Raw genomic sequence first — 23320 nt, 5'->3', positions numbered from 1 at the left:
CGCAGTCATTACATACATTGCATATTCCTGCTCTCCTTTAAATATTCTTTTTGTGATCATCTTCTCTGTGTCTGTGTTGTGTAACGTTTGTGTACTGTCATTTTGTGTTGTTCTGTGTACTGTTGTGTCGTGTTTTGCTGTGTCTTCGTGTTATTCTGTGTCTAAATCATACATGCAGATGTGATGTATGTGACAACCAGTGTTGGTGTTTAAAGGAAGAAAAAATATCCTCTGGTGGATATTGCAAATATTAACCCGGACAGATCAAATATACTGTGTATGAACTCAAAACACACTAATTTAATGTAATGTAATAATGAATTTCTGTTTTCTTCGAAAGCTCAGATTTTCTTCACTTGACCTTTGTGTTGTCATGTTAAAAGATGGGCTTTCTTTAACTAAACTAAACTAAAATTGGAGTAAATCGTTCAACAGTACATTAAGCCGTATTTTATTGCTGCACAACTTGTTAACAATTCTGTGGTTAATATTTGTGCACATACTAACACTCACCTTCCATCCCACCCCCAGGCCACTCATACAGTCCTCGTAGTGTCACTAAAGTTTGACATGAGGTACGTAAACAAAGCAGAGAGGGTCTTTTATCTGTCAGGTCAAGGGTTTGCCCATATAGATATAATCTATATGGGCTTGTTAGCATGATTGTTAGACACATAAACTGTGCTAAGCTGTGAAGCTACAATGTTAAGACTCTGCATTTCATGCACTTAGACAACTTGATTGTCACTCTTTGATCATTTTGACTAAAGCCTAGCAAACTGCACTTACAGTGATAGTCGCATTGAATTTAGCCACATCTCTATCACAGATGCTAAAGAATTGCAGAAGCACAGAGTCTGCCAAGCTAAAGACTTGAATTACACCAGTCCGCAACGCTGTTGTAATTCTTCATACATAACCTCTCACCAAAGCCCTTCAGTGTTGCATGCGTGAGGCTGGTGAGTGCGAGTTGTGTCATTGTGCGTGTGATAGCGATAATGAGATTAATGGGCAGGTCAATGATTATGCTGGAAGCATTGTACTGTTAGTAAATACAGAAAATTGCAAAATGTAGGTTTTAGACTTTTGCCCTTCCATGATTATGAAAGCTCAATTCTTAAAGGGATAGTTCACCCAAAAATCTAAATTATGGAATTAATTACTCACCCTCATGTCGTTCCAAACCTGTAAGAACTTCGTTCATCTTTAGAACACAAATTAAGATATTTTTGATGAAATCCAAGAGCTTTCTGACCCTTCCATAGACAGCAACACAACTGAAACATTTTATGCCCAAAAAGTAGTAATGACATTGTTAAAATAGTCTGTGCGACATCAGTGGTTCAACCGAAATTTTATGAAGCTACGAGAATACTTTTTGTGCACAAATAAAACAAAAATAACAACTTCATTCAACAATTTCTTTGGTGCTGTTGACGTAAGAGCTGGTGTTCTGACGTAGAACCCAGATGCGCTGCACCTTGTTTACAAGCAGAAGAGGATGCACAGTCTACATAAAACTTCTTCTCATGAATGTGCGTGACATGGAAGAGAAGAATTGATAAATAATGTCGTTATTTTAGTTTTCTTTGAGCGCAAAAAGAATTATCATAACTTCATAACATTACGGTTGAACTGCTGATGTCACATTGACTATTTTATTGATGCTCTTAGGCTGCGTGTCCACCAAAGCATTTTTCCCCACAGCTGGCGTATTTTTCAGTTGTTCTCAATGGGAGAGCCACGTTTTTTAAAACGCCAGGAGCATGCCGAGCGCTGAGCGTCTGGGTGTTTTTTTTTTTTCTTGGCACCAAGAGTTGAAGAATGTTCAACCTCGAATAAAAGGCTACGTTCATCACTGTCACTTTCTAGTCAGCTAACCAATCAGAGTGGAGGAGGGGCGGGACTACTCTGCCCTCCAAAGGCAAAGTGCAGTAACTACGCGAACACTGAAATTGAGAAAAATGCCTTTAAAGTTTTTACAACAGCTAGTCAAACATGTTGACACTCTCGTTTCTCTGAACGTTTCTATGAAACGGGACAAAATTGAACCAGGAGACTTTGCCACAAGACAAAACAGTTGTCACAAAGTCCATTTTAAGCCTTAACTCAATTTTGACCAAATGTGTAATTACTGTGCTTTGCCTTTGGACCACCCTGCTTTTACTTTGACTAAATTATAACAGAGAAGTTAATATTGCTTGTCTCCGAGTATTTATCTCTTTACCAAATGGAAATGAAAGACTACCATATTATTGTTATAAAATATAATGCTTGGAGAAACATTTAATTCGTGACAGGTCTGCCATATTACTAAAACATATTTCATATCATAGCAACATGTTTGAACGAAAAAAAAAAAAACGCTGTGCTCTCAAGCGCTCACAGCTGGGCGTTTTCAGCTGGCTAAAAATACTTTGGTGGACACGCGGCCTTACTACAGTACATTTCTGGGTCTTGGACATGCTAGCTGCGTTGCTATCTATGCAGGGTCAGAAAGCTCTCGGATTTCATCAAAAATATCTTCATTTGTGTTCCGAAGATGAACAAAGCTCTTATGGGTTCGGAACGGCATGAAGCTGAGTAATTAATGTCACAATTTTCATATTTGGGTAAACTATCCCTTTAAATATGTCTTAAATATTTCTTGTTTTGATAATGGTTGCTGTACAAGTTTCTTTTTCCTCTACCGCTTATCTGTTTAAGTTTGTCTTTTTTTCTGTGTTGCTTTTTCACTTTTTCTTTGCTTTTTGTTTTGTTGCTCTATTTTGTTTTAATGGCATTCTAGGTATCTAGATCTGTTGTTCTAGGTATCTCTGAAGTGGAATCCAAAAGCATAGCTGTGAGCTGTGTCCAAACAATTATTTTCATGTAGGCATTGTCATAAAGCAGCTATTTATGTTAAGAATGGGCTACTAATGCTTTTTTAATTGTCACATTTACATCGTAATTGTTCAGAGAAAAAGAGGAAGAAAGATTGCAAGTGCCAAAGGTGTACTTATTTTTGTTGGACACATATTGCCCAGCCATATTGATCCTAATTAATCCCATTTAGAGAAAGCCAATGCTAATAGCAATGTAAAGACAAGTCCAGCAATAGAAAGGAAGTGTGTTCTTATCTGTACAGTGTTTGCATCACGGGTGCAAGTACAGAACATGACATTCACACACATAATGTTTATTTTCTCTCTGTAAAAGAGCACTTTTATGTGTTTTTATTAGTTACAAACAATGAATAATTCAGTAAAAGAAAAGGACATTGAGGACATTCCCTCAATCCACAGTGGAAAACAGTCACTTTCTGGCTTGCACAAGTGGTCTGGTGTGAGGAACATGATGACCCAGATCTATCTACCATTGCCTTCCTTTGCAGCTCCTATAGGCGATGCTTTGGTGTAGATTTTGAATGACAAGTGGCTGTGCAGCACCCAGAGTGTCCCAGCAGCCCTCTGAGTCAGACTCACGAATACACACTTACACACACACACACACACATACACACACTCTTCCTAACAGAACTACATCACGCAAGGGACTGGAGATAGGATTGCCGACTATACGACAGTAGGACCTTCTTAACACCCCGTGTTTTTCCTTCCTTGTGAGCTTTTGTCTCTTGTTTTGTTCTGTTAAGACTTCTAACTCACTGTGTTTGTGTCCGTGTGGGAAGTTCTCCTGTGTCAGGAGGGGGTTGTCTACTATGTAATGTGCCAGCTCTTCCTTCCATATCCATTCATTTAGGCTTTTTCAAAAAAACAGTATCTGAGTCCAGTTCCCCTTCCTACACAATCAAAAAAAAAAAAAAAAGGTAAGCCATGTTTGGCTGTTACTATAACCAATATTCATATTATTAAGTACAGCTCTTTGAAAAATATTGTCGAAACACAAGTTGTTTCACCCCAAACATTGGAAAATTCTGTTGTGATTTATTCTCCTGATGTCGTTCCAGACCTGAATGACTTCATTTCTTCTGTGGAATGTAAAAGACGACATTTTGAAGATGTTTCACCTGTTTTGCCCATACAATGAAAAAACACTGACTTTCATTGAATAGACAAAGAAACATAGAGACATTTTTCAAAATATCTTATTTATAGATCCACAGAAGAATTAAGTTCATACAGGTTTAGATTGACATTTACTAATTTTTCAAGATTTAAACGATTATCTCATTTCCAGAATAAACTTTCCTGACAATTTACCATCCTATATGCCATTCGAGATGCTCATGTGTTTCTTTCTTCAGTCGAAAAGAAATTAAGGATTTTGAGGAAAACAATCCAGGATTTTTCTCCATATAGTGGACTTCAATGAGGATCAATGAGTTGAAGGTCCAAATTGCAGTTTCAACGCAGCTTCTAAAGAGTTCTACACGATCTCAACCGAGGAATAAGGGACTTGTCTAATGATAAGTCATTTTCTAAAAAAAAAAAAAAAATCATGCACTCATGATGTAGGTGGAAGTACCGAACCAGTTTTTGCAAAGCGACCGTGCAAAGAAAGTCAAACGCCTAAAAAACAACGATGTTGGAAGATTTTGAAGTTGGAGGAGAAAATGAGTTTTTCACCCTATCCTACCCTTTTGAACCAGAGTTAAAATACGAACAACTAACTGCGCGTGACTTTCCAGCATGTTTACTTAATGTGTGAAGTCTTGCATCGCAAAGCTAGTGTAAGATGAGCAAATGTGGTTAAAACATATCCAATTTTTTATTTAGAAAATGACTAGAACCCTTATTCATCGGCTGGGATCGTGTAGAGCCCTTTGAAGCTGCATTGAAACTGCAATTTGGACCTTTAACCCATTGGTCCCCACTGAAGTCCACTATATGAAGAAAAATCCTGGAATGTTTTCCTCAGAAACCTTCATTTCTTTTTGACTGAAGAAAGAAAGAAATTAACATCTTGGAAAACATATAGGGGTTAGTAAAAGACCACTGAGATCTACAAAGGGAATTTGTAACCAAATAAAAACAACACTGGACTTAATGGGTGAGAAACAAAGACAACCCAAAGCCTTTAAGAAAATTTGGCCACACTTCCGAAATCAGAAGTTTAACAAAGCCAGAAATGGATGTGGAAGGAAAGCTTTCAGGCACTTTCGGGTCACGTGAAGCTGTTTTAAGTCACTATTAATCTACTGAAACACACTTATGTGTAAAAGGAAGATGAATTCGCTGCTAATAATAGAAAGACATTTAGTCTGAAACACACAAGCTTCACCTGGCCCACAGTGCTGAGTGAGGCTGCTTTGACTAGACGGAGCTCCTCTGCTACTCCTCTGTTGGACTCCAGTGCTAGTATCCGAACGCAGAGTGTTCCGTCTGAGACTGGGTCAAACACCTGGATGCTAAACTCTTTACCGCACTATTGGTCTGAGTCAGCCATCAGGTGCTTCATCCACCTGCTCTTTTACACATCTGCTCTTATCTCTCCCTGAAAACTGTATGTGGCTGCGACTAAAAGGGAGTTTTTTTTAATACTGCTGTGCCATAACAACAACAAACAAACAAACAAAAAAAAGAATTTGACAAGAAACTTGATGACATTTCATAACTCTCATTTTCCTGTTTTGTCCTTGTCTCTGTCTCTGTCTGTCCCTGTCTTTCTGTCTGTCTGCTTCTGTGTCATTTACATCCGTTACGTTTTGTCATTCTTTGCTTTTCATTTCATTCTTTACCCTTCCCTTCCTTCCCCCGGATTTTTGAACCTCCATTTTGTCATGAATCCAACGGTTGCTTCCATAACTATTCCTTTCATTCTCATTCATTCTCTAATGTACGTAATCAATCCAATAACCCTTGACCGGATTATTTGGGTTTTGTAGCTGCCGGCTACGAGAAGTCCCGCAGCCTCAATAACATCTCGGGGATGACAGGGGCTCCCCTGCGCCTGACCCCCATCACCCCCATCAACAACCCACCCTACGAACCCTACGAATCCCCCGGCCCCCTACGCCGCTGCCGATCCCCCATACCCTCCATTCTGTAGCACATCTTAGCGGAATAAGCGGAAAAAAGACACTCGCGCACCATCATACCGCAATAGTATTAATAATCACAATAACAATGCTAAGTACTCACACCTCCGCTCCTGCATTAACCGGACAGGGTTGGGGGTACACAGCACTGTTTTTAATATCTCATGCCTCAAAGGGAACAGGATGAATTTGTTTAGGGATTTAGAGCTTTAAGTACTAAAATGACTTCATTGCATATACTTCAGGCAATATTTCAGACAGGCAACTAAAAACAATTATATGCTGTGACGTCAGCAGATTATGCCTTATTATCGAAGATAAATAAATAAAAATAAAAAAAGAAGCACTGAATATTATTAGGATAAATTTCCTCACCGGACAGCGACGAGCACCCTTGTAGGAAATCTACCCCTGTAGTTGAATGACAGTAGCTGGCTTTTCCTCATGATCCCACCTGATTGCTGGTTGTATAAAAAACAAGACTGTGATCCAGCAGGCTTACCCATTGAGTACTAGTCACTGAGATCAGCTTTGATACACCATAATAGGCCTTGAAAATCCACTTCATATCAAAGCTTGGAATGATAAAGGTCATAGGTCACAGACAACATGCAAGTAGTTCAAGTGCATGCTAGAAAAGATGTCAGTTAGGCAAGTAGACTATAACTAAACTCCCAAGCCCCTTTGCTATGAGGATGTGAATATAAAGCACCGTATACTGGACTGATTAGAGTTAACAGATCGTTTTGGCTGATTTGACTGCGATGAAGGAGTTTGATGGTAATTCAGGCCATAGAACGTGTTAAGTATTATGATTACGATAAACACAAGGACACTTAGGCCTAATTTAATCACACACTGACTATTTCCAACAGCAACATTTATTGTCACAAGTATAATTCACAGCGTTATTATAATTACGCTCTTTATTTAGGACAAGGAAAATGCTTAAACCATTCTTGTGCAATATTACGATGACCTCTGTCCCTGAGAAGCTGGAGACGAATCCTGCGAACTTTACTATGTGCGACTATTAACTTTAACAACTAACAGAGAGACCGAGAACTGATCATTATTTAAAAAAGAAGCTATTTTTGTATGGACATTGCGATTCGGATCTGGGTTTGGAGTTGCGCGGGCGGCTTTGAGTTGACATTTTGGGAGGACAGGATATTGTGCTGTTGCATGGAGATCTACGATTACATTTGGTTTTTGTATTTTGACTCTCTGCGTATTCAACACCGAGTACCACACATGAAAACAGCAGTGGTCTGGACAAATGGCAGGAAAAAAATAAATAAATACATAAATAAATAAGAAGGAGCCATTCCTGTTAAGGGCCTATAACCTTCTGCACTTCTTCGGGACCCTTTTCGATTTGTATACTAGTGCATGAAGGAACTGTCTTTAAAATATATCCTTTCCTTATGGTATTTCCTCATTAATATGAAGACATATCAAGCTGAACTGCACTCCTCACTGCATATCCGCATATCCTGGGGCTGTGGTGAACCAGACAGTGGCCTCAAAGTTTCCCTACTTTACTAAGGGCAAGAATTAGCTGGACCTCTTCATCATCATCATCATCATCACAATCATCACCATCCTCATCATCATTGGCATTACCCTCCCTCATCATGATCATTTTCTGATTACTGTTATTCCTCTAATTTGAATGCAGTAGAAAATCAGTTCAGTTTGTTTTCTCTTTGGTCCCCTTCTTTTCTTTCTCTGTTTCTTTTTTTTTATTTTTTTACCTGCTCTGTCTCTTGGATGCTGACCTTCGTTCCAATATAAAGGAGGGAACATTGAATGGATGCTGGATTGACAGCGGTCAGTAAGAGAAGAAAAAGAAAAGATGACAAAATGAACTGCAGATATATGAGCCATATGTTTCACTGTGGGGGGGAATTTCTGTCAATCTGCTGCATATTCGAGTGCACAGATGCAATATACACCTCTGGTGAAGATATCTCTGCAATGAATGGCAGCTCACAAAGCTTCTTGTTGTCTATTTCTCCATGTGAAACAACAGACAACCTGGGGTACAAATGACAAAACATTACTTAGTCAAATGAATTTATTGTCTTGCAACTGAAATACTTTACATACCCATGTTTAATCATTTATTAATTACTCATCTGTAATCATTCTTCTGAATTAAGCAATATATTTTTTTATTTATTTGCAATCAGATTTTAATTTCACATGTTTTTGCTATTGCCACTTTACTTGTTACACTCCTCTTTCCCTCCTCTCTTCTTTTCTGTTTAAAGTAGTCCGTTGCTAGAGTAAAGAACGTCACGGAGGTTGTTGATTACATGGAGCATCTGCATGGCAACTAATGTGAAACAAAAAAACAATCATCAGTCGTCTGCATGTGCGTTGCACTGCTTTACGTACATGCTTCATATACATTGAAAGCCTCAGGACAGTAAGCGAGGGCCATCTGGTGGATGTACGCTGTGCCACATGTGTGCTCTGTGTAACTGAAGTGTTCAGTGTTTTAGGGAGATGCTCAGATCAGTGTTATGTTTTCATTTAGCCATTCAAAGACAAAACACAGTAACTACACGCAATTTTGTTGAATCTGAGCATAGCTGAGTCAAACCCATCTAACACACAACATATTATAGTTTAAGAAAGCTTAACTTCATTTTAAAAATATGCATCGACTGTGTTTTGTCTTTGCACGGCGTTGAGGCAAATGATCTAACATAGATTTTTAATTCTCTTAAAAGGTGTCTATTAAAAATGTATGTAACAAGTGCAGGTGTGCATTATTTATAGTCTTAAATTTAGACAAATGACCTTGTGTATTTAGAGGGAGAGAAAGAGGAAGACTGAAATGCCTGTGTGATCCAGGTCCAGCCAAAACACCGTTTTATTTTTTCGCCTTGTGTCTCCTTCATGTCCTTCTCCTCCTCTTCATCTCTCTTTTCGTTTCCTTTCTGTGTTTTAATGCTCTTTATGAGGATGTATAGTTCAGGTCTTAATGATATGTACAGTTTTGAAGGTTGGCTTTGTAATTTCCACATGCATGGGTTTCTATTGCGAGCAATAAGGAAATTATAAGTCTATATGTGTTTTGATAAGAAAATGTATTTTAACACATGTTTGTTGATACGAGTGTGTACATATGGATGTGTGTATTCATATGCACATGCATATTAATGATTTGCATGAAACAAATGTACAAACTTTTTTTTATTTCCATTGATGTTTTGTTACCAATCTGTCATTTTTGACTTGATTGCTGTAGAGGGGAGGGGCTTAGTTTTGCATGCTAAGATGCTATTGGGTGGCAGAGACCATTACAACTGTTGTATTGAATGTGGGGTTTTGAATGTGCTAACTGTGTACCTGTTTAAGTTTTCTTTTCTTTGTTAGACATCCAAAGCATTGCAGATTGTCATTTTATGATTTATTCTTTTTCATCTTTTCACAGATAACTATTCTGAAAGCCCAGTGCTTATCAGATATATGCAAAAAGAAGCAGTAACTGTGAACTAAGACTAGAACAGAAAATCCACTTCTTCCTTCACAAATTCATTCCCAAATGAACACCTGAGCCCCCGAACCAGCTTCAGCTCCCGCACAAGTCCATTTTAGTTTGTATTCTCATCTCATGGCATCATCCATCTCATTCAATCATCTTAGTTTTGCATTATTAATGAGCAGATTAGTAGTTCTGTTCCCCCTTGCTCCTGTGTTAACCTCAGCTCTAGCCCCCTCTGCTGGTTAAACGGGGAACGTAGCATTCAATGTCGTAGCTCACTAGCACTCCTTGGTCACTTTAGAGGCTAAGAATACAGATTTTAGCCCTTTATGTTTACCTGTTATATTTAGGAATAAAGAGAAGATTCTTTAGGCATTTATTTGAACCAGAAGGATTGATTTCCTGTTCCCTCTTGTGCGTCACTAAACACCGATCAGAGCAGAGAGGAAGAAGCTAAAGCTAAGAAGTCTGCTCACTGCAGCAATGCATGTTTCCACACATTCAAGATAGCTTAGCGTCCTAGTGCAATTTGTGGTTTCGCTGTGTGTAGTCTATCCGTACAGGCGTAGTCAGGGTGAACAGAGTGGATGGGATGGCTCCACTTTTATCCCTTTATCTCAGTTCTGAAACAGACAGGCCTGCAACTAGTTAGCTTAGTTAGCGAATGCCCTGATAAGCAGAGGCTGCATGCGATCTTGGAGGACGGTGTAAATAATTCTCCTGTACACAGACTGCATGCGGAGTTAACAGCACAGAAACTACGTTTGATTTAAATGTGGCATTCGAAACGGGGAGAGCAGGTCGAGTTCAAACAATTAAGCGCCATTTTCCAGAATCCTCTCTGTTTCTGACTTACGCTCCCCTGTCACTACTCAGGTAAATCTCTTTTTGTTCGTCTATACCAGTGCTTCCAAAATGATGTCATTCGAAACAAAGAGAGAGAGGCAGACGAGAACACCCCGTGTACGCATGCATCTGTGTAAATACGAAATTACGTCATGTTTTGATCCCAACACTCATTCCAAGTCTTCCTTTTCCACAGTGTCCTTTCATCTGTCATTTCATCCGTCACTTTCCTTTATTCCCAACTCTTACTGCTTCCAAATAACAACCAAAAAGCCCGGATGACATTATGAGAAACTGAGGAAATATAATGAGTGATTTGTTTTTAAAAAAATAACTTTTCGAACCCGGTCTGCCATAAGTGGATTACAAAAAAACAAAAAAAAACAAACAAACAAACAAACCTGTGTGTGGAATCAGGACACAACCAAAATGAGGAGATGAAAGCATGAGGGTCAGATGGACAGATTGTGTGTTTGGGGAACAGAGTTTTGGGAGGATTGTCAACAAATGAAGAAAGGCGTCGTGAAATGGAGGACAGTTTGGGGAAGAAAGAAAAAAAGCAAAGAGAGGAGGAAGGGAGCTGAACGCTTCTCAGTGTAAGAATGTGCGTATGGTGTTCTGTGCGTCACACTGCGTGTCTTCATGTGATGTGCCTGACTGTGTGCTTAGTGTTTTGATTTTCTTTGTGTCACACTTTGTTTTCCCGCTCTTTTCTAATGTTTGGCGCTGTGCTCAAATGGTGCACTCGCTCTCTATTCCCTATGCCAGCTTCACTGTTTGGTAAACTTTCAAAATAAGGGCACTTCATGGGGAATAGCGAGTCGTCTTGGGACGCACCCTTTGTGTGAAGGGGATCCACTGATGTACAATGAGCTTTTGCTTGGTTCTGGTCCATCCTAGAGGGCTGACAAAATCAATCATTGTTAAATGATTCGGTTGATTTCCTGACATAGAACAAGATTTTGTGGCCCTCAACGACTGGAACTTTTCAGCTTCGTGTGTGTTTGTTTTTGTGAGTGTGATTCCAAGAGTCTTGCATTTGTGTGTTTTGTTTTTGAGCGCATGTTACGACGGGCTTTGCTATGAGTACACTTCATTTCTTTTTACATTGGTATTTAGGAGACTTTATGAAAATAATGTTCCGTGGACGTCACTCCAAAACAAACGATTGTGTGTTTGGCTTTAGCTTTGGCTCTCGCAGTCGCGCGGTCTGAAACGACCGGCATCTGCGAAAGCCTCCAGCAGTATGTAGCTTTTAATGCGTTTGTATTGAGGCGATGCGACGTGTGACGCCATACTGATTTCTCTGTCCTCCGTTTTCCTATTCCCCCTCTCTTTTCTTTCCCACAGTGCTGAGCTTCTGAACTGCCCCTTTTCTAAAGCTCCCCAACCGCAAAACCTGTCCAGAGGCAACCCCCAGGGTCACCACGGGATTAGAGACGGCGAAAGAGAGAAAACGAGAGATGAAAGGAGTGCTTCGCTAAACCGACTTGAAGAGAACATTGTAACGCTCATCTCTCCATCACTAATTTTAACCCCCAACGTAGGTGCAATAAACTGGGAGGATGTGGAACACATTCTTCCTGCAGGGATCGCTGACCTTGGAAAAGGGGTGGGATTCAGCATACAAACTCTAGTATGTCCTGACTCGACCCGGTGGAAATGGATGCAATTTTAAATTAATGACGGGAACTATTTTTGTGGGGCGTTCCACCATGATAAATGCACCTGAAAGTGGACGAAAAAACCCTCAATCCAGTCTCAGACACACGTAACGTGTGGCAAAACACCCTTCATGCCCTTCAACGCTATGCAATTCAACAACGAGTTCATGAAACGCTTCAATCGAACAGTTTATCAGCCAAACCTTTTCTGCTCCTGTATCTTTTGGAGATCTTGCACGTGCTTTAAATGAAAATAGACAGCGGCGTCATCAGCCTGCCATATTCCTATAACGTACTGTTTCCCCATTCATCCAATTGGAAATCTTGTTCAGAGTGTCCTTCTCAGGGCTCACGGAAAGGTGACTTTGTCCGCAACGAAGAAAAGAGCGTTAGCCTCTCTCTTTTCTCTCTCTCTCTCTTAGTTCAGCTCTCCGCATCTCAGCATTTCTGTTCCACTGTAGATGAACTGCATGGCATGAATGAAAAAAAAAACTAAAACAAAAATAAAACAGAGAAAGATGGTAGAGATCATGCTGAGAGGAACAAGAGGAAACAGGACCGCTCTGTTTGCACAGTACAATATGGGTGACTCTGGATCAGTGGATGGGGTCACTTTCTTCACCTTCACGTGGGGAACAGAAAATACAACACAAGTGCATGATACCTGTTGAAGGACAGAGGGGTTTTTAAGTGGACTGGGTGAACTTTGAACAAACGCTGAAAAAAAAAGAGAAAATTAAAAAAATGCATTTTTCTCACTTTGTTTACCAGCATGACTAAACTGCATGACTTCTGCAAGCCCTGAACCCCAAATTAGAGGGCTTGAAATCACTAAACGCCGAAATCAAATGGAAACAATAAAAGTTTATGCTAAATGCTACTAAATTTAGAAAAAAAAGAATATATTTAAAAAAAAGATAGGCTCTATATTTTGTTTTTGAATAATAAAAAAAGAATAATGTAAAAATATATAGGATTGCAAGATTCACAGTTTTGTTGGATAAAAGATTAACAAACCCCACTGAGTCTAGCTGAATGACGAGACGAACTCCTTCAACTACTACTGCTCCCTCAATGGCTTCAAGTGACATTTCTTCCCTTCTCTTTGTCCGCCATTTCACCCTTTACTTGAACTTTCCTGGCTCTCTGCTCTGCCCTTCACGATCTCCCTCAGTCATGGCAGCCTCCAGCAGTGGCACGACAGCTCCTCTGGAGACCTCCGACACCTACAGGGCTCTTTACTTTTGACGGGTTTGGGTCTGAAGAGCAAGGTGGAAGGGGACTTTAAGGCTGTGGGTGAAGTTTTCTTCTTAGTGGAGTCCTGGTGGAAAGTTTTGGGTTGATTTGCGATGCTTGTTCTTTTTATTTCATCCACACCCCGTGGGTAAATCAAAGCTTTATCCATCGAAAGTGAGCCTGCGTCCACTTCTAATGAATATCAGCGTCGTGTGAACTGCTGTGTCCTGAGACCCTGAGCACTTACATCGCAAAGCACTATTTTTCAATCAGGAAGCCATAATGTCAGAGTAGCGCCACCACATGAGCTCAAAGGTGCTCAGGAGACCGTGCTGATTCAGAAACCTGAACGTGGTTTTTAATTTCAAGTTGTGTTGATTTTGTTTAAAATGTTGACCGTAAGTTTCAAGATTTGCATATGCTGAGCACCCACTAAAACCAGCCATGTCATACCAAAACGGACTTCCTTATTAACTTAGCAGCAGATTTCTGATATTAACATCAGTATTAGCATTATCCAGTGTGAAAGGAGGCCATGATTTCACCAGTGTCGCTTTTAAATCACAGATTTACACGTGAGTAACTGTTTGACTGAAACGTTGGGTGTCAAAGCATTGGTTAGTCTGGTTAGGTGTTTTAAGGTACGTTTGCGTTGATTTAAAGTGTCGTTTGCTGTTCTGTCAGCGCTCATCGTTCAGAATCAGATGTAAGCTTAGTTTAGTAACTACCTATGCAACACCTAAGCAAGACCTTAGCAGCTCACACAAACACACACACACACACACACACACACACATACATGCCATGTGCTCAGGCCAGCTGGCTGGTGTCTGTTTACCGGTGCTGTGTGTCCAGGGAGGGAAAACGACACAGATGCAGCTTCATCACCACAAGAGCCAGCATTATCTGCTGACCGTGTAGTTTTACTTCATATGTTAGCAGCTGGTCCAAGTAGCTTGAAGGTGCGACAGACGTGTGCAGCTGTGGTAGCCATGTCGCTTTCTTTAGTGGTGCACTGAATTCCCTCTCTCTTCTCGATTAAAACATCAGGCCTGTTTTATGTTGTTCGCGATGTCTTTTCTGCGTGGTTCACAGTGCAGGAAGACACTCATGCACTTTTCGAGTTAATGTACACATTTATATGTAAGCATATAATCATCTCAGAAGGTTTGTAGGACATCTGACTTGTTTTATACGTGGTACTCGGTAGTCATTTGCTGACTGGTTAAGATGAAGTGTACCTCTCTGGTCGTTCATAAAGTCTGATTGGATGGTGTTTTGGAGCAATAATGATGGAGGGCCAACTTTTTCCCCATTGTCGTCATTAGGAATTGGGGGACATGTTCATCTCATCCCTAATAAGAAATCCAGTGTGCCTGAAACTGTTCCCTGAATGTGTACGCAAACCGGCCACATCAATTGAAGACGCTCTCTCTGCGAATGCTTCCCACGAGAGCTTGTCTTAGCGTGAATGAGACCGCAACCCCTCCAGATGGCTGACAGCTCAACATACCTTTACTTGAAACCCAAATGCAAAACATATCAGAGAGGAGCAGAACAAAGCCAGAATCAGTCTTCACGCTTTCTCAACTTCCTGTTTGCATCCCCTCCCCCTCTCATCTGTTCCCTCTCCTTCTCTATTTTTGAGGAAGAAGCTTTTTTGCATCCCTTGTTCTTGTGTTTTTCTATCATATTGTTTGAAGTTGAATTATAATGCATGCATGGAATACAATGAGGACATAACTTGTGAATAATTTGTGAATGGCCAGAATGAGGTAACCATCTCTTTCACCTGGGCTCTCTACGCTGCGACTTCTCTTTCTGAGACACTTGGAGAGGAGGAAAGCGCTTAATTGTTTCTGGTTTCCTTTTTCCTTCAAAATGTAGCCATGCCAAATATAAGTTGTGGCTATACGCTAGCCATTCCGAAAGACTCTATGTTTAAAAATGACATATTTATATATTGTTTTAAAGATGATATTTATCTGTATATATTTGTAGTGAATATTCATCAGAGCTTCCACAGACTCAGAGCTGAACAGATGCAGCAGTTGTGAGGGCGAAGCAGCCCGCAGGAACTCAGTTTTCGCTGCATTTATTCTAGTATAGTTTGACCCAATATGCACTACCTGTCTTTTTCTACTTTAGTTACTATATGTAGCTTGTTTAAAGGGGGAATTCATTGCACTATCACAGCTAATGGAGCTGCTGTGTCTACTGCTGAGCGCAAGCCTAACCATACAACCCCTCTACGTTAAGAAACAGGGACAGAGAGAAAGAGAGAGAGTTAGAAAGAGAGGCCAGAGAGAAAGAGAAGGTTCCTAAAAGAAATGGATGAGTTCTATGCTACTAAGATTGATGCTGGATACAATTTTATTGTCATACAAAAAAGGGACAAAAATATCAAGAACTGTATAAAATATATTTCAATGGAATGTTTATTATTTACCTTTTATATTTTTGAAATGTATAAAGAAAAAAATTAATAAACTGTAATAATTTAACAGAGTTTGTGAAAACTGAGACTTAAAAACGTTATATTACTAAAAGTATGGAAGTTTGAACGTGAATGCTAACCTACCTGATCAAATCTTCTCCATTACAGATAGGAAAAAAATATTAGAAAAATGAAATCCAATTTAAAAAGAAAAAGTTATCAAAAAAGTCAATAAAAATGTTAAAAGCTCATGCCAAAATTTTCAACATGTGTCCTGTGTGATTCTTTGAATGTTTGTTGTGATTTCTCCATCTTACTCTGGGATCCGAGAGCACATTTACAGTACAATTAGTGTGCTTGCCTATTGCCAATGCTAGCATTTTACAACAAATGTAATTACTTTACTTGCTCACTTCCAGAACAAAAACTGACCCCTGTCATCCAAGATGTTTGTCTTTCTTTCTTCAGTAGCAAAGAAATGAAGTTTTTTGAGGAAAACATTCCAGGATTTTTCTCCATATAGTGGAATTTAATGGTGGCCAACGGGATGAAGGTCCAAATTACAGTTTTAGTGCAGCTTCAAAGGGCTCTACAGGATCCCAGCCGAGGAATAAGGGCCTTATCTAGCATAAATAACTGTCATTAAAAAAAAAAAAAAAAAATCTAATTCATATACTTTTAATCACAAATGCTCATCTTGCACCAGCCCAACCTCACACATTACAGAATCATGCTGGAAAGGTCACACATGACGTAGAAGGAGGTACCGCCCCAGTGTTTACAAAGAGAACATACAAAGAAAGTCAAACACCCTTTACAAAAAAAGGTAAAACAATGATGTTGTACGATTTTGAGTTTTTCGCCCTACCCTACCTTTTAGAACCAAAATACACAGACGAAGAACTAACTGCACATGACCTTTCCAACGTGATTACATAATGCATATATGCGCATCTCAGGACTGGTGCAAGATGAGCATTTGTGGTTAAAAAGTATATACAGTCAAGCCCGAAATTATTCATACCCTTGGCAAATTCTGACTTAAAGTTACTTTTATTTAACCAGCAAGTTTTTTTTTTTTTTTTTTTTTTTTTTTGACCGGAAATGACACAGGCTTCTCCCAAAAGATAATAAGACGATGTACAAGAGGCATCATTGTGGAAAAAAAGCTTTTATTTACATTTGAACAAGTGGCATGTCCAAAATTATTCATACCCTTCTCAATAATCAATAGAAAAGCCTTTATTGGCTATGACAGCAATCAAACGCTTCCTATAATTGCTAACCAGCTTTTTGCATGTCTCCACTGGTATTTTTGCCCATTCATCTTTAGCGATGAGCTCCAACTCTTTCAGGTTGGAGGGTCTCCTTGCCATCACCCTGATCTTTAGCTCCCTCCACAGATTCTCAATTGGATTTAAGTCAGGACTTTGGCTGGGCCACTGCAAAACATTAATGTTTTTGTCTGCTAACCATTTCTTCACCACTTTTGCTATGTGTTTTGGGTCGTTGTTGTGCTGAAATGTCCACTGGTGCCCAAGGCCAAGTTTCTCTGCAGACTGCCTGATGTTGTTGTTGAGAATTTTGATGTATTGCTCCTTTGTCATGGTGCCGTTTACTGTGATTAGGTTCCCTCGTTCACCGGCTAAAAAAACACAGCCAAAACATTAGGTTCCCACCACCATGTTTGACAGTGGGGATGGTGTTCTTAGGGTTGAAGGCTTCTCCTTTTTTACACCAAATGAAGGCTATATCATTGTGGCCACAAACAATTAAATTTTTGTTTCATCTGACCATAAAACAGAAGACCAGAAGTCTTCTTCTTCGTCCAGATGAGCATTTGCAAAGGCCAAGCAGGCTTTTGTGTGTCTTACCTGGAGAAGTGGTGTCCTCCTTGGTCTGCGTCCGTGGAACCCAGCGGTGTACAGTGTCTGTTGGACTGTCTGCCTTGAGATGTTGCCACCAGCAGAGCCCAGATTCATCAGGATGGCCTTGGTGGTGGTCTTTGGATTCTTTTTTACCTCTCTCACCATCCTTCTGGCCAGCACAGACATCACTTTTGGTTTCCAACCACGTCCTCTGAGATTTTTCACAGTGTGGAACGACTTGTATTTTTTAATAATATTTTGCACTGTAGCCACTGGAACTTCAAAACATTTAGATATGATCTTATAGCCCTTTCCTGACTTGTGAGCAGCCACAATGCGCAGCCGCAGGTCTTCAGTGAGCTCCTTTATCTTAGCCATGACTGTCCACAAACCAACAGCAGACAGCTTCTGTTTTTCACCTGTTGAGTTGATTAAAACAGCTGTTCCCAGTGAATCAGGGTAATTAGGTTGCTTTAGAACAGATTGGACTATTTGGAATGGTATGGAACTTTGGATTTTCCCATAGACTCTGACAGTTTGCAAAGGGTATGAATTATTGAGGACATGCCACTTTTTGTTCAAATAAATAAAAAAGCTGTAAATAAAGTAAATAAAAGCTAAGAAATATTTGTTCCACAATAATGCCTCTTGTACATCATCTTATTATCTTTTGGGAGAAGTCCCAAATTTATATATTTTTTTTTAATGCACGCCCTTTGTATTGGGCTTTCTTCATCTACATTATTGAGAAAGTCAAGAATTTGATTTTAAATATAACAATATATAATTTTTGTACATCATATTTTCAGTACACTTTTTGTCCAGTTAAAGGGTTGTTTATAAATCACTGTATTTATGCACTGACCCACGACAAATCAATTTTGCTTAGGCTCGAATGAGATCAGATTTTGTTTTATTAAAAGAGTTGGTCTGACAACAGAATGCATGGAGTTAAAACAATTGCACTAGTGAAATAAGAGGTTAATAACAGTGTCACTAAAATGACAGTCCTCTTGGCACAGTATCTAGGATATTTCAAATCTTGCTGGTTATTGCTAGACTGTACATCCCATTCTGAATGTGATTAAATGTAAGTGCCCTCACTCTTCATCTTTCTCACATGGACTCAGGGATGAGAAAAATCACAATATTTCACACCCTTTCTTACTTTGCGTAATATTCCTAAGAAGCCTTCTCTTCTCTTATATTTGGTCTTTAAACTATCTTTGTTTTGGTCTGTAGCATTTGCAAATTTCAGGATTCCTCCTTTTTTCACTTCATCAGTCCTCCATTGACCCTCCTCAGGCACCTTTGTTTACTCTCCAGACCATGAGACCACCCAGCAGTGCTCCACTGATGAAGATGACTCCAGAGGAGAGAGAGATTGGGCTGGATGAGGACCCAAAATCTCGTTCAAAAGAGTAACAAGCCAAGGCGGAGATGCTGTTAATCTGCAAGCATTTAAAAGGGTTAATTATTGACTATTACTGATGTCTTTTCAATGCTATGCTGTGTTAATACAAGTGTTGTCATCTTTAGCAAATCATACCCATCCTCCCCTATTGCGGATCCAGTTCAGTAGGTAATTCCTGAAGTAATCCAGTGTCCAAGATACAATGTCTGGGACTGAATTAGCAATAATCTAAACACGATAAAACAAAACATAATTCTGACACCGACTTCCACAGAAATATTTCAAATATGTCACAATTTCAAATTTATTTATCATAATTGCAACAATCAATTTTGACTTTACATGAAATTACCACTTTAGGTCCCATTATTGCAACACATTTCTCACAATTTTATTAAGGGTGATAGTACTTCTTCTTTCACTTCCTCAATGCTTAACGATCAGTGTTTGACATCAAAGTACCGTGGGAGCAATTCGAAAGCACAGCTCATTTGAGATGAGAAAAATCTTTGCAGAACCGATCACTGGTGATCACCCCAAGCTGCATTTTTTTAATATTTGAAAAGGCAACAACAAAAGTAAAGCAGAGTAAAAAAAATATATTTAATCTTTATAGCTTTCTTATTAGTAGACACTGAAATCACATTCAGATAATTCACCATTTTATTTGTGAATGAAAAGTTTGCATAGGAAAAAGAAGTTTTAAATTAATAATAAAACAAATATTTTCTTATGTGACCAAAATAAGTGTTCCACTGTTCCATCAGCATATTGTACAAATACCATAATTATCGTACATCTGGCAATACTGGAGGGCAGGCCGCCTTACTGTGATGCCAAATATCTCAACAGGGAGTCATACGTGCAGTTGAGCACACTAGGCTCGTTTGAGATGAGCAAAATCTGAGCAAAACCGATCACCAGTGATCACCGCGAGATGCATGTCGGTTAGAAAAGTGTCCGAGTTACGTCCGCCTTGCTCTGATGTCATGCTGATGTGTGCCAAAAAAACTCTCGCGATGGCGAGGCGGCTGTGTCAGCCTCAGACGTCACGCCCACGGAATGTCTGATGCACTTAACTGGAAACACTTCAGGAATGTTGAAGTCGTCATCTGATTAGTTCAATTCGATCGGATTTCCGGGAGAGGCGAGTGTCGCGTTTATTTTCGGTCCGCCGGGAAACAAAGCGCAGACTGATTTATTCTGCGTTTTGCTAAAAGGTGCTAATGCAGACGTGATTGTTGTTATACACATTTGCGACGTTCGCGAACAAATTACTGACTTACTGCTTGTTCTCCCTCTTCTTCGTTAACTTTCAATGCTGGTTATTTCAGTGACTGACTTGTTGCACGCCAGTCTGTTGTTGTGGGGGCATTTCCACGCACCAAAACGTGACGTTGAACGAAACAAAATGTAATTGGTTGTTTGACATGTCGGTCAAATGGCCTTATGGCCGGGCCTTGGCCAATGAAAGCTGCCATGAATTCCAGACCTTCAGCCGTCAGTCTGAAGGTCTGGCTACGCGAGACTAGGAATTAAATAGCAAGCACTTTGAGTGTCCTGTTCGTCGTATTTATTTTCATATAGAAGCAACAGAACTGAAATTATATCATGTTTATCAGCAACACAGTACGTGAGTGTGAATAATGCCTGTGATCTCGTATGAATAGGTGCGTTCGACTTCATGCAGCGCTGCGCAGACCGATCGGCGGCTGACTTGAAGTAGTGCATGCCGGTTAGAAATTTTGTCCGACTTGATCCGGCGCCGACGCCACGTGACGTTCACGTGTGGCATCAAAGTAACGCGAGAGCGTTTCGAGAACAGCCGGCTTGCTCAGCCAGTGCAGCATTTCAGAAGGGACTGCGCCAGGCTGTGATGACGTCACAGCTTCTCATGATTGGCCACATTCACCACATGACGATGATCACGCGTGTTTTGTGCATAACAAATCAATTTGCATGCCATTTCGTAAATAGTTAACGATCTTTTGACTGCAGTACATTTTATTCCCTTAAATTCTTTATATTGGATTTGTGCATAAGTTTATTATTGTACTTTTTTCATACGGACCACTTATAGTATTCAGCTGCATATTTAAGTAATATTTTTTATGGAATAACTAAAATGTCACAGACATTTAATGTAATGTGGTCAACACTGATTGATGCTGAAATCTGTAGTTGCTGCTTCACTTGCATGTGCTGCATTTCTTCCAACAAAAAAGGTATTTCTATAGCTTCCAATTCATCTGCAATAAAGTAGGCAAACGCCACGTGATCTACAATGTTTGAGGGAGCAACGAGATCTTCAACTTGTCCAACTTGACAGCTCCGTTTTCAGCTCCTCCCCGACTGCTTTCGGCTAATCTCGCCGATCGGTCTGCGCAGCGCAGCATGAGCTCGAACACACCTTATCTGTTCCGCTTCCAGAGCTCAGAACTGTCCCCTCACTGAGCCATCTGAAATTCCCGCGGTACTTTGATGTCATTCACCGATCAATCTGCGCAAAGCCGCTTTAAGTCGAACACGCCTATATGCTTTCAACAGTCCTCATACATTATGTAAATATGTATTTGCATTGAAACTATGAAAACAATAGCATAAGTCCAAAACGGCGCCTTAATTTATTAAAAAAAAATCCTCACATTCATAAGCCTCTGTTTGGGTGGAAATATAAGTTACAGCAATACTCTCGCATACCAAACAGACCTTTCCATACTAACTTATTGAATTGTGCATCCCAGTCGACAGCTTCGCCGATTACTTTGACGACGTGTATGGGAAGCCAAACAACCCAAAAGTGGGACGAAACAGCGCGGTTTTAAAGTGCTCGCGCCGCGCTGACATGTCATCTGAGTGGCCCAATGAACCGAGCCGCGCGTAGTGATGGGTCGTTCTTGAACGATTCGTTCAAATTGAACGAATCTTTAATATGACTCGGGAAGAACGAGTCGTCTCCGGGAGTGATTCGTTCAGCCGCGCATGCGCAATTGCGCAACTATGAACGAACGACTCAACCCGAAAGACTCGAAAGATGAACTAATCAATTCTGTTTCCGGCTCAGACTGCATAGGTAAAGCGTATGGGGCTGTCACGTGATGAACGAACGACTCAAACCCGAAAGACTCGAAAGATGAACTAATCAATTCTGTATCCGGCTCAGGCAGCATAGGTAAAGCGTATGGGGCTGTCACGTGATGAACGAACGACTCAAACCCGAAAGACTCGAAAGATGAACTAATCAATTCTGTTTCCGGCTCAGACTGCATAGGTAAAGCGTATGGGGCTGTCACGTGATGAACGAACGACTCAAACCCGAAAGACTCGAAAGATGAACTAATCAATTCTGTTTCCGGCTCAGACTGCATAGGTAAAGCGTATGGGGCTGTCACGTGATAAACGAACGACTCAAACCTGAAAGACTCGAGAGATGAACTAATCAATTCTCTTTCCGGCTCAGGTAGCATAGGTTAAGCTTATAGGGCTGTCACGTGATGAACGAACCCGACAGATAGAGGTGAGGGAGCTAATCATAGACTGAAGACCCAGGTAAACAATGAATTAATCTTTTCTGTTTCTAATAGCATTATAGTTTTGTCTTGTTTGTAGTGTGATCAACGTTTGTATAATCAGTGGATGTGTTATGGAAGTATCACGTAGCTTTTTAATCATATTTTGGTAAAATGAACGAAATGAACAAAATGACTCGAAAAAAGATTCGTTCATTTTGCTGAACGAGACTCAAAGATCCGAGTCGGTAAAATGATCCGAACTTCCCATCACTAGCCGCGCGACCGACTCGACAGCGCAGGGAAGACGTGTTTGCTAGCGCCACCCAATGGGCAGCGCGGCGCGGGCATTTTAAGCGCTGTTTCGTCCCACTTTTGGGTAGTTTGGCTTCCCATAATCAGTCCCTCCAGTTTTTCGCGATTCTGCGATCGCTGAATTTAATGCAAAATCAACAAAATGTCGCATTTTTTTGCGATCCTGCATAATTTGTCATTTAACCGCAAAATAATCGCAAAAAATGGTTATTCAAATATTTCAATAATAAAAAGATTTTAATATATATATATATATATATATATATATATATCATGTTGATAAAGACGCTGCTCACGTGATGTCTGTGAGCTGTCTGTCTGCAGGGCTTGCAAGATCGATGTCCCGTGGGCTATTGTGTTTTTCAGTCGAGCTACCAAAATGTTTCACTGGCCTGCCGACCCGCTATCGTAAAGTAGAGGGCTTCTGTTGTTGCAAATGGAACGCCATAAAAGTTTTGAATTTGTTAAATAGTATAAGAAAAGTCTTAATTATAATTTTAAAAGTCAGCTAGGGACGGAAAGACAAATCTAAAGGCAATGATGTCATTGAAT

General features: G+C 40.1%; 1 protein-coding gene across 5 annotated transcripts in view; it reads left to right on the top strand.

Moving 5' to 3' along the window:
• The window catches only part of kcnc3a (potassium voltage-gated channel, Shaw-related subfamily, member 3a), a 74593-nt gene extending 58665 nt beyond the window's left edge, over positions 1–15928 (top strand). For 2 of the 5 annotated variants that reach the window (XM_073840530.1, XM_073840506.1), the window contains exons 4-5: positions 9429–10929; positions 11676–15928. In XM_073840530.1, the coding sequence (XP_073696631.1) occupies positions 9429–9493 (65 nt within the window). In that variant the 3' untranslated portion in view covers positions 9494–10929; positions 11676–15928. Of the gene's footprint in view, positions 1–5827; positions 10930–11675 lie in introns of all 5 variants that reach the window. The other 3 variants (XM_073840514.1, XM_073840538.1, XM_073840521.1) reach the window with 3 other exon arrangements.
• The last annotated feature ends 7392 nt before the right edge of the window (positions 15929–23320 follow it).

This window comes from Garra rufa, chromosome 1 (genome assembly GCF_049309525.1).
Source record: "Garra rufa chromosome 1, GarRuf1.0, whole genome shotgun sequence".
Lineage (NCBI taxonomy): Eukaryota > Metazoa > Chordata > Actinopteri > Cypriniformes > Cyprinidae > Garra > Garra rufa.
The sequence above is the reverse complement of the archived record's forward strand: the minus strand, read 5'-3'. Positions and strand labels throughout refer to the sequence as shown.